The sequence below is a fragment of the Mobula birostris genome, chromosome 9 (assembly GCF_030028105.1).
Source record: "Mobula birostris isolate sMobBir1 chromosome 9, sMobBir1.hap1, whole genome shotgun sequence".
In the NCBI taxonomy this organism is placed as follows: domain Eukaryota; kingdom Metazoa; phylum Chordata; class Chondrichthyes; order Myliobatiformes; family Myliobatidae; genus Mobula; species Mobula birostris.
Window position 1 is genome coordinate 1893618 of NC_092378.1, and position 12597 is coordinate 1906214.

Sequence of the window (12597 nt, forward strand, 5' to 3'; positions counted from 1 at the left end):
CCCCCCACCGTTTCCACCGAGCTTGCTATGTCATGGCGCAACCCAGTGTCCGGCAGTATAACTGGATGGGTAGGCTGGGCTCGTTGGCCTTGGTTGGCAGCCAGCCTAAGAGAAGGACAACTCTGAATCCAAACCCAGGCAGGTGGGGCTCATTAGCCTTGTCAGGCCATCCACCTCGGAGAAGGACACTCCAACGTAACCCCTACAACCCGAGGACCTCGCTGTCTCCGTCCCAGCTTGCTAGGCTATGGCAGATGAACCCCTGGTGTAAAGGGTGGGGCCAGTACCACGCACACTGCACTCCGCCCAAAATACCATTGCGCAGGCCGAAGGACATGCCCACATCTACGACCATCCTCCCCCACCCAGCCGCTGTGGCCAGACCTGCCTGTCCCGTATTGTCCTCGTCAGCCACCAGCGAGCCTGCAGAAGCCTCCCCCTTCCTAAATCTTCGCTCGCAAAGCCAAGCCATGATGATGACGACAGAGGAGATGTCAGGGGCAAGTTGTTGTTGTTTGTTTGTTTTTTAAAAACGCAGAGAGTGGTAAGTGTGTGGAAGCGGAAACAACAGGGTCTTTTAAGAGATTCCTGGATAGGTACATGGAGCTTAGAAAAATAGAGGGCTATGGGTAAGCCTAGGTAGTTCTAATGTAAGGACATGTTCGGTACAGCTTTGTGAGCCGAAGGGCCTGTATTGTGCTGTAGGGTTTCTATGTTTTATGTTTCTCCGGCTTCCCTGGGCAGAGAATTCCAGATTCACTACATCCTGGGAATAGCAGTCCTCCTCACCTCCATCCCAGAACCTTGAGGATGCATCCCCCAAGTTCTAGTCTTACCTGCTTCAAACTTATCTATCCCTTTAGTGTTTTTAAGATATCATCTCATTTTTCAGAATTCCAGTGAGCATGGTTCTAAATAAATCAATCTGACCTCATTGCCTAACCCCTTAATCTTCAGAATCAATCTGATGAACCTCGAAAAAGGATCTAGTGCTTCCCCGGGGTACATGATGAATAAACTCTTTTTGGGCTTCAAGCCAGGTACAGGTATCGATTAAAACCAATGTTTTGATGACAAACTTGCTATCTTCAGGGATGATGCCTAGACCCGTCTTATTCATACACCTGTATTCTGTCCTATCTGATTGGATGAGGACTAACCAATCAGGTTCTGCTCTAGCACCATGTATTGCAATTGAATTCCAGTTCTTACTTCAACTTTGTTAAAATTCTTTTCCTCTAGATTTACTTCAATGGCTTCCTTTACAAGGCCATTGGCGTTGCACAGTAGGTTCGTGCCGTTGTTGTCAATCCTATAGTCATTGCAAATGCAATGTTCTGCTACCGTCAATTTCTTCAGGTAACCCAAACAGATACACGACCTGTGATCCTTGATGCGAGTTTCCACCGTGCATCCATCTGATTGATATATACTGCTCCGCATTCACAGAGAATCCTGTAAACACCAGCTGACCCAAGTCCCAGGTCATCTCTGACCCGCATAAGCTGTGACCTGAGCTTCCTTATGAGTTTGTAGATTGTATTAATCCGGTATTTCAGGATCCTAGCGATCCTTCCAGAAACCATGGAATGATAGGGAGGACAGGCAGTAGCAACAGGTTCCTCCCTGTTATTAGGTTTCGTGGTTTTTCACCCTTGTATGGGTCTGAAATAGTTTTCGCATGGTTAATCAAAGTAGAAAGAACTATTCTACTTCCGGAGGTGAGGTACAAGACTGTATAAAAACCTTTTTCAGCACCTCCATCCTGCCTTAACCCGAACCATAACTCTATCCCTCCAACTTGCCTTGCATGCTAAAGGCACCAATTTTGGGAACCAGTTTCCTATGTATGACCTTGTTAAAAATATTACTGAATTTCTTCTAAATCAAATCTGTTGGTCTGTCCTTATCAATGTACTTTGTTACATCTTCAAAGAATTCTATCCAATTGAATTCAAACCAAATTGCCATCTCTGATTAGACCCTGCCTTCCCAAATAAGCAAAATGATTCTTCCTTGGAATATTCTTTCCAGGATCTTCCTCATCACTGATGTTAGGCACATACAGTGGTATGCACCCTTTTTTCTCCAAACATACCATTGCTCATTGTAGCCAAAAAGTTCTATTTTAACTTCATCAGTCCACAGGACTTGTTTCCAAAATGCGTCAGGCTTGTTTAGATGTTCCTTTGAACCTTTTGAATAGAACTTTTGAACTTTTTGAATAGAAAAAAGGGTGCAGAATTTCATGCAAAGGACCCCTCTCCGACTGTTAAGCACAGGGGTGGATCGATCATGCTTTAGGCTTATGTTGCAGCCAGTGGCCCGGGGAACATTTACTGGTAGAGGGAAGAATGAATTCAATTAAATATCAGCAAATTCTGGAAGCAAACACCACACCTTCTTTTGCTACGGGCTCTTTTCCTGTTTTGTTATTTGAAACCGTAAAAGATGGAAATAAAAAAGTTTTCTTGCTTAAAATATTAAAGAAATGTGTCATCTTTAACTTTATGCCTTTTGGAAATCAGTTCATCTTTTACTCGCTTAGCTATTCACAGTAACAGAAATTTTGACTGGGGTGCGCAAATTTTTGCATACCACTGTAGGTCTAAAGTTATCAGGTTTATTATCTTATATCAGTATTACAGTGTAGTGAAGGGAATTAGAGACATAAGAGATGAGTTGGACAAAATGGATTGGGAAAGAACACCGGCAGGGAGGACAGCAGAGCAGCAATGGCTGGAATTTCTGAAAGCAATTCAGAAGGCACAGGCTATATACAAGCCAAAGAGGAAGTAGTATCTAAAGAAAATATGACATAACTGTGGCTAACAAGAGAAGTCAAAGCTAACATAAACGCCAAAGAGGGCATAAAACAAAACAAAAATTAGTGGGAAGTTAGAGGATTAGGAAGCTTAAAACACAACAACAGAAGACAACTAAAAAGTCATTAAGTATTTTGCATCAGTATTCACTGTGGATACTAGCAGTATGGTGGAAGTTCCAGGTGTAAGGGGTCATGAATGTGTGAAGTTACCATAATTAGCGAGAAGGTTCTTGGGAAGCTGAAAGGTCTGAAGATAGATAAGTCACCTGTACCTGATGGTGTACATCCCAGAGTTCCGAACTAGGTGGCTGAAGAGATCACGGATCTCAACACTCACCTGGCTCTGGAATGGTTCCAGAAGACTGGAAAATCGCAAATGCTACTTCACTCTTCAAGAAGGAGAGAGGCAGAAGAAAGAACATTATAGGCCAGTTAGTATGACCTCAGTGGTTGGGAAGATTATTAACGATGAGGTTTCAGGGTACTCGGAGGCACATGATAAAATAGGCTGTAGTCAGCATGGTTTCCTCAAGAGAGGATCTTGCCTGACAAACCCGTTGAAATTTTTGAAGAAATAACAAGCAGGATAGACAAAGGAGAATCAGTTGATGTTGTGTATTTAAATTTTCAGAAGGTCTTTGACAAGGTGCCACATATGAGGCTGTTTAACGAGCTACAGGCCCATGGTATCACAGGAAAGGTACTAGAACGAATAAAGCAGTGGCTGACTGGCAGGAGGCAGAGAGTGGGAATAAAGGAAGCCTTTTCTGGCTGACTGTCAGTAATTAGTGATGTTCCACAGGGGTCTGTGTTGGGGCCAGTTCTTTTTACATTATATGTCAATGATTAGGATGATGGAATTGACGGCTTTGCAGACAGTATGAAGATAGGTGAGGGTCAGGTAGTTTTGAGGAAGTAGAGAGGCTACAGACGCACAGACGGATTAGGAGAATGGGCAAAGAAAAGGCAGATGCAATACAGTGTCAGGAAATGTACAATCATGCGCTTTGGTGGAAGAAATGGAAGGGTTGACTATTTTCTAAATATGAGATTTTTTACGGTCTCAAATAAGTACATTTCCTAAAAGTCCTGATAAGAATCTATGAGATGTAATTTTTAATTTGAAACCTTTTTATAATGGATCTATATCTAATATTTATAATATGCTGTTGGGAATGAGAAGTGTTCCTTTAGATAAAATTAAAAATCGTTGGGAACAAGATTTACAGATTTCAATTTCTGAGGAACTTGGAATCAAATTTTTAAATTGGTTAACACTTCATCGTTATGTGCCCACCACTCTCTCCTACAATTTAAAGTGGTCCAAAGGGCCCATATGACCAAGGATAAGTTGTCTCATTTTTATTTAGATATATCTCCGTATTGTGATAAATGTAATAATGGAGAAGCTTCACTCATTCGTACGTTTTGGACATGCCCAAGTCTTGGCAAATATTGGAAAGAAGTATTTCAAACTTTCTGGATACTTTTCAAAGTAAACTTTAAGCCCAATCCTTTGACGGCTTTATTTGGTGTTGTTGGAGAAAGGATACTATTTTGGAGTCACCTGACTTGCACATTTTGGCTTCTATTTCTCTTCTGGCCAGGGCGCTCTTGCTTAAATGGAAAGATGCGGCCCCTCCTATTCACGCTCAATGGTTATGTGATGTGATTCATGTTTAAGTTTAAAGATTCGATGTTCAATCTCTGAATCTAGCCAAGACTTTCAAACATTGTGGGGACCTTTTTTGAATTATTTTCAAAACCTTTGATTTGCTGTTAAATCACAGATGATGACTAATAATATTTTTTTTCCATTTTTTTCTTTACTTATCAGCTTCGGTCTTGGTAGTGGATTATTTTTATATAATAAAATTACTATACTTCAATGTTACGAATTAATCTGTATGAATATAGGGTAAGGAGGCGATTTAGTATAATGTATTGATATATTTTTTCTTGTACTCTGTATTCTTCTATGTAAAATTAATAATAAAAATATTGGAAAAGAAAATAGAAAAAACTAAAATAAAAGGACTTGGGAGTCCATAAAGGTTCATTTGAAAGTTGAGTCTGTGGTGAGGAAGGCAAATGCAATGTTAGCATTCATTTCAAAAGGACTGGAATATAAAAGCAAGACTGTAATGTTGAGACTTTATAAAGCACTGTTAAGGCCTCACTTGGAATATTGAGAGCAGTTTTGTGCCTCTCATCTTAGAAAGGATGTGCTGAAACGGGAGAGGGTTCAAAGGAGGTTCAAGAAAATGATTCCAGGATTCAATGGCTTGTCATATAAAGAGTGTTTGATGGCTCTGGGCCTGCATTCACCAGAATTCAGAAGAATGAGTGGTGATCTCATTGAATGGTGAAAAGCCTTGATAGAGTGGATGTGGGGAGAATGTTTCCTCTGGTGGGAGTGTCTAAATCCAGAAGATATTCTCAGAACAGAGGGGCGTCCTTTTGGAACACAGATGAGGAGGAATTTCTTTAGCCAGAGAGTGGTGAATCTGTGGAATTCATTGCCACAGGCAGTAGTGGAGGCCAAGTCTGTATTTACATTTAAGGCACAGGGTGATAGATTCTTGATTGGTCAAGGCAAGAGGGGACGTGGAGAAGGCAAAAGATTGGAGCTAAGAAAATTAGATCAGGCATGATGAAATGGTGAAGCAGACTCAATGGGCCAAATGGCCTAATTCTGCCCCTGTATCTTTTGGTCTCATGGAAAAGGTTAGCATATTTGCCACCATTAAGTACATCATATGTCCAGTAGAGATACAAACAATTCTGCCAGAATAGAAACATAGAAAATAGGTGCAGGAGTAGGCCATTCGGCCCTTCGAGCCTGCACCGCCATTCAGTATGATCATGGCTGATCATCCAACTCAGAACCCTGTACCAGCCTTCCCTCCATACCCCCTGATCCCTTTAGCCACAAGGGCCATATCTAACTCCCTCTTAAATATAGCCAATGAAGTGGCCTCAACTGTTTCCTGTGGCAGAGAATTCCACAGATTCACCACTCTCTGTGTGAAGAAATTTTTCCTATAGCTCGGTCCTAAAAGGCTTCCCCTTTATCCTCAAACTGTGACCCCAGAATCCCAGCATTCTCTTGCCTTGCCCCTGCAGGAGCGGATCTGATGCTGGGGGTGTAGCCATCTTTAAGCCCATTTCACAACGGGCAATTAACCCTACTAATGTTACAACTAACAGATTACCCATAATTGTGTTATGCTCTCAAATTAGCTTTCAAACATTGCAGATGACTTCATGAACCATCTGTCGACTTTGGTCATAGCTTATTCGGTACTCAAAACACATCATATACAGGAAGCTAACCACTACACTTTGCTATTTCATTGTGCCTTCTCATCAGATAATCAAAGAAAAATACTCCTACCAAATGTCAGGTCTTGTTTCTGCTTCAGGTTCCTTCTTATCAACCTGCTCAGCACGGCTCTTGGGAGTAGATGATACCATTGGTATTGGCACCTGCAGAACACTGGTGTGGATTTGCAATGGTTCCTAAAATACAATTATTCAATTATTGTTCACTTTCCATCCAATACATTCTGTTAGCTCTCAATGGCTGATTCCCCTTAACAATTAAAATGTAATAATTATTTGAATTTTTGTTGTAAACATAAATAATGACAATGTACAAACTTAAACTTGGAAGACACAGAACAGGTAGACAGGGTTGTAAAGAAAACTTTTGGCACATTGGCCTTTGAAAATCAATGCATTGTGTACAGGAGTTTGAATGTTATGTTGAGGTTGTACAAGATATTAGTGAGGTCAAATATGGAGTATTGTGTGCAGTTTTGGTCACCTACCTACAGGAAAGATGTAAACAAGGTTGAAAGAGTGCAGAGACAATTTACAAGGATTTTGTCAGACTTGAGGGTCTGAGTTACAGGTTAAATAGATTGTTATTATTCCCGAGAGCAGAGGAGAGTGAGGAGATTTGACAGACCTACACAATAGGAGAGTGAGGAGATTTGACAGACCTACACAATAGGAGAGTGAAGAGATTTGACAGACCTACACAATAGGAGAGTGAGGTGATTTGACAGACCTACACAATAGGGGAATGAGGAGATTTGACAGACCTACACAAAATGTATGAAGGGTATAGATAGGGTAAATGTAAGCTGGCTTTTTACACTGAGGTTGGGCAAGACTAACTAGAGGTCATGGGAAACGTTTAAAGGGAACACAAGGGGAAATGTCTTCACTCAGATGGTGGAGAGAGTGTGGAATGAGCTGCTAGTGGAAGTGGTGCATGTGGGTTCAAATGCAACACTTGAGAAACTTGGATAGGTACATGGATGGGAGGGGTAGGAAAGGCTTTGGTCAGGGTGCAGGTCGAAGGAACTAGGCAGAATAGTTTGGCATGGAGTGGGCCGAAGTGCCTTTTTCGGTGCTGCAGTACTCTACAACTCTATGATGACAGTACAGGTCAAGAACACACCCTCCAGGCCATGTCTGTGCCAACATATATGCCAAATTAAACCAAATCTCATAATCCATATCCCTCCGTCCCTCAGTAGTTGTAGTTACATTATGGATGGCTCAGTGTATCCACAGGTGCTACAGCAAGAACTACGACTATCTATTTGCTGTGGGGAATTACTTTGAGAAACGTGTACAAAAGTTTGAGACAGGAATGAATCTCAGGCTTTCAATCAACCCTTATAATCATTGCCCATCCAAATTTAACAAAGCATGACCTTTTCTGACCAGATTACATGTAAATTCACTTATTGATCATTACAGAAACACTCACTACTGTTATTTTGAAAAAACTTTTTAAATTTACAAAACTTTCTGCATGATCAAATTTTAGATTGATGTATCCAATGAGCAGGGTAACCATATTTTTATAGTCAAATACTTTTGAAATGTAATGATTGTCATCATGTAGGAAAACTAGCAGTCTGTCTGCTATTTGTGGAATTTTATGCCCTGGGTTTTAGTGGTTTTGATTCAGACATACACTCAGTGGCTAATATATTAGCTACCTTCGGAACCCGACAAAGTGACCAGGGAGTGCATGTTCATAGTCTCCTGCTGTAGTCCATCCACTTCAACTGTTAGTGTTGTGTGTTCAAAGAAACATACCACCATTGCAACATACGATCATTTGAGTTACTGTCACCTTCCTATCAGCTTGAACCAGTCTGACCATTCTCTGGCCTCTCTCATTAACGAGGCATTTTAATGAACAGAACTGCTGCTCACTGGCTGTTTTTTTGTTTGTCACATCATTGTCAACTCTACAGACTATTGGGTGGGAAAATCCCAGGAGATAAGCAGCTTGAAATGCTCAAACCACCCCATCTGGCCTCAACAATCATTCCATGGTCAAAGCCACTTAAATCACATTTCTTCCCCATTCTGATGTTTGGTCTGAACAACAACTAAACCTCTTGGCCATGTTAGTATCCTTTTATGGGGCCTGTTCCGACGAGACGGTTTACTTCTGAACTGGAGGGGGACAAATATTCTTGCAGGTAGGTTTGCTAGAGGCGCTCCAGTGGATTTAAACTAGATACCAAGGGGGAGGGGAACCAGAGAGTAGGAACAGATGTAGGGGAGAAGGAAGAAAAAGGAGATAGTAAAGTTGTTTGCACCGTTAGTGATAAACAGAGAGTAAGAGGTGGAAAATTTCTTAAATGCATTTATTTTAATGCTAGGAGCATTGTAAGAAAGGAGGATGAGCTTAGAGCATGGATTGATACCTAGAAATATGATGTTGTAGCTATTAGTAAAACATGGCTGCAAGAGGGGTGTGACTGGCAACTAAATATTCCTGGATTTCATTGCTTCAGTGTGATAGAATTGGAGGGACAAGAGGGGGAGGTATTGCATTGCTTGTCAGAGAAAATATTACAGCGGTGCTCTGGCAGGATAGATTAGAGGGCTCATCTAGGGAGGCTATTTGGGTGGAATTGAAGAATGGGAAAAGTATAGTAACACTTATAGGGGTGTATTATAGACCACCTAATGGGAAGTGAGAATTGGAGGGGCAAATTTGTACGGAGATAGCAGAAATTTGTAGTAAGAACAAGGTTGTGATTGTGGGAGATTTTAATTTTCCACACATAGACTGGGAAGCTCATACTATAAAACCGCTGGATGGTTTGGAGTTTGCAAAATGTGTGCAGGATAGTTTTTTGCAGCAATACATAGAGGTACCAACTAGAGAAGGGGCAGTGTTGGATCTCCTTTTAGGGAATGAGATAGGTCAGGTGACAGAGGTATGTGTTGGGGAGGGAGCACTTTGGGTCCAGTGATCACAATGCCAGAGGATAGGTCTGGACCCAGGGTTGAGATTTTTGATTGGGGAAAGGTGAACTTTAAGGAGATGCGAAAGGATTTAGGAGGAGTGGATTGGGGCAATTTGTTTTATGGGAAGGATGTAATAGAGAACTTTAAGAAAGAAATTAGAAAAGCTAAAGGATATGAGGTTGCTTTGACAAGTAAGGTGAAAATAAATCCAAAGGGTTTCTACAGTTATATTAATAGCGAAAGGATAGTGAGGGATAAAATTGGTCCCTTAAGAGAATCAGAGTGGATAGCTATGTGTGGAACCAAAAGAGATGGGGGAGATTTTAAACAATTTCTTTTCTTTGGTATTCACTAAGGAGAAGGATATTGAATTGTGTAAGGTAAGGGAAACAGGCAGGAAAGTTATGGAAACTATGATGATTAAAGAAGAGGAAGTATTGGTGCTTTTAAGGAATATAAAAGTGGATAAGTCTCCGGGTCCTGACAGGATATTCCCTTGGACCTTGAGGGAAGTTAGTGCGGAAATAGCAAGGGCTCTGACAGAAATATTTCAAGTGTCATTAGAAACGGGGATGGTGCCAGAGGATTAGCATATTGCTCATGTTTCATTGTTTAAAAAGGGTTCTAAGAGTAAACCTAGCAATTATCAGCCTGTAAGTTTAACGTCAGTGGAGGGCAAATTAATGGAAAGTATTCTTAGAGATGGCATATATAATTATCTGGACAGACAGGGTCTGATTAGGAACAGTCAACATGGATTTGTGCATGAAAGGTCATGTTTGACAAATCTTATTGAAGTTTTTGAAGAGGTTACTCGGAAAGTTGACTAGGGTAAAGCGGTGGATGTTGTCTATATGGACCTCAGTAAGGCCTTTGACAAGGTTCCACACAGAAGGTTAGTTAGGAAGGTTCAATCATTGGGTATTAATACTGAAGTAGTAAAATGGATTCAACAGTGGCTGGGTGGGAGACGCCAGAGAGTAGTGGTGGATAACTGTTTGTCAGGTTGGAAGCCGGTGACTGGTGGTGTGCCTCAGGGATCTGTACTGGGTCTAATGTTGTTTGTCATATACATTCATGATCTGGATGATGGGGTGGTAAATTGGAACTAGTAAGTATGCAGATGATACTAAGATAAGTGGCGTTGTGGATAATGAAGTAGGTTTTCAAAGCTTGCAGAGATTTAGGCCAGTTAGAAGAGTAGGCTGAAAGATGGCAGATGGATTTTAATGCTGAAAAATGTGAGGTGCTACACTTTGGTAGGACTAATCAAAATAGGACATACATGGTAAATGATAGGGCATTGAAGAATGCAGTAGAACAGAGGGATCTAGGAATAATGGTGCATAGTTCCCTGAAGGTGGAATCTCATGTGGATTGGGTGGTGAAGAAAGCTTTTAGTATGCTGGCCTTTATAAATCCGAGCATTGAGTATAGGAGTTGAGATGTAACGTTAAAATTGTACAAGGCATTGGTACGGCCAAATTTGGAGTATTGTGTATAGTTCTGGTCACTGAATTATAGGAAAGATGTCAACAAAAGAGAGACTACAGAGAAGATTTATGAGAATGTTACCTGGGTTTCAGCACCTAAGTTACAGAGAAAGGTTGAACAAGTTGGGTCTTTATTCTTTGGAGCGTAGAAGGTTGAGGGGGACTTGATAGAGGTATTTAAAATTATGAGGGGGATAGATAGAGTTGACGTGGATAGGTTTTTTCCATTGAGAGTAGGGGAGATTCAAATAAGAGGACATGAGTTGAGAGTTAAGGGGCAAAAGTTTAGGGGTAACGTGAGGGGAAACTTCTTTACTCAGAGAGTGGTAGCTGTGTGGAATGAGCTTCCAGTAGGTGTGATAGGGGCAGGTTCGATATTGTCATTTAAAGTAAAATTGGATAGCTATATGGACAGGAAAGGAATGAAGGGTTATGGGCTGAGTGCAGGTCAGTGGGACTAGGTGAGAGTAATCATTCCACACGGACTAGAAGGGCCGAGATGGCCTGTTTCCCTGCTGTACTTGTTATATAGTTATGCATTGGGTTGTTGTCACATGATTGGCTATTTAGACATTCGCATTAACAAGCAGGTGTACCTACTAAAAGTGGCCACCGAGTATAGATTTGCCATTGAGGAGCACCGGTAGAGTTTTTTTTTTTTTTTACATAAAACATAGAACAGTTTGTCCATCGTCGTCGTCGATGAAGACCTCGACACCATTTTGATGATGGTGTCAAGACTAGCGCTTGATTTGTATTTAAGTGAGGAAGAGTTGCGGAACGTCAGCCTCACTCTCTCTTCCCAATTCCCATCTGAATCCTGTGGCAAGACAGAGTCTAGACAGCTGGAGATGGTACTAGGCACAGTGGATGACCAGGATGTCTTCTGTGTCTAGTCATGCTCTACACGTTCCACAACACTTGCAGAGACCGCCTTCTTGACCGTTGGACCTTGCATTGGTCCCATCCGCTCAATCCAATGGAGTCAGTCTTCACATGCTGGGATAGACAACTCCCTATCTCATCGAGGGTTTGAGACCTGTTGGCTACCCTCACCTGGTTTAGCCGGCTTGTTGAAGCTGTTGCCCAGGGGTGTGGCCGAGGTATAGAGTTTATTTTTACATAAAACATAGAACAGTACAGGTCCTTCAGCCCACAATGTTGTGCTGGCCCTTCAATGTACTCCAGAAATCAATCTAACCCTTTCCTCCCACATATCCTGTCATTTTTCTATCATCCATGTGCCTACCATCCGAGAGTTTCTTAAATGTCCCTAGTGTACCTGATCTACCACCACCTATAGTAGGACGCTCAATGCACCTAACACTTTGTTTAAAAAACTACCTCTGACATTTCCCCCCCCCCCCAACTTCCCTCCAATCACCTTAAAATTATGCTACTTGTATTAGCCATCCCCACCCTGGACAAAGGTCTCTGGCTGTCCACTCGATCTATGTCTCTTAATTATCCTGAAGAGTTGGTTAACCCATTTACTTGGAGTTCCAACAGCAGATAAAGATCTAGCCTCCTGCTTCACAATTAACACTTCTAACTGGAAGACATGCTAATGTTAACTCACGATTTAATTCTTCATGCATGTTAACTTACCGGTTCAGGCATCACAGTTGTAGTCACTATATCAGGGGAGAGGGATGTAGGAGAAGCCAGTTCCATCTCCAACATTTCACTGCTGTTAACTCCCGCAGGCCCTCCAGTCAGACATTCGTCACCCTCATCTTCTTTTGCTTCAATAAAACATCGACAACTGTGATCATCTGTAGAGTCATAGCACAGACACTGGCCCTTCTTCCTATCTAGTCTGTGCTGAGCTATTAAATTTTTACTGATGTACTTCTTGCTGGAGGAAATACTGTCTGTTCTCACTAACAATTTTAATTTGCTCTCACTTTTACTGTACATTGCAATGAGGTAAATGCATTCAATTTGAGAAATATAGGTTTTAATAAAGTATCAGCCTTAAAAAAA

At 41.4% G+C, this 12597-nt stretch overlaps 1 protein-coding gene across 4 annotated transcripts in view; it reads right to left on the reverse strand.

Annotated features, from left to right (window-relative positions):
* Nucleotides 1-12597, reverse strand: part of ppfibp1b (PPFIA binding protein 1b) — a 253814-nt gene that overhangs the window by 76356 nt on the left and 164861 nt on the right. For all 4 annotated transcript variants that reach the window (XM_072267360.1, XM_072267357.1, XM_072267359.1 and 1 more), the window contains 2 exons: nucleotides 12220-12356; nucleotides 6225-6349 (listed from right to left, as the gene is read on the reverse strand). In XM_072267360.1, the coding sequence (XP_072123461.1) occupies nucleotides 6225-6349; nucleotides 12220-12356 (262 nt within the window). The remainder of the gene's footprint in view (nucleotides 1-6224; nucleotides 6350-12219; nucleotides 12357-12597) is intronic.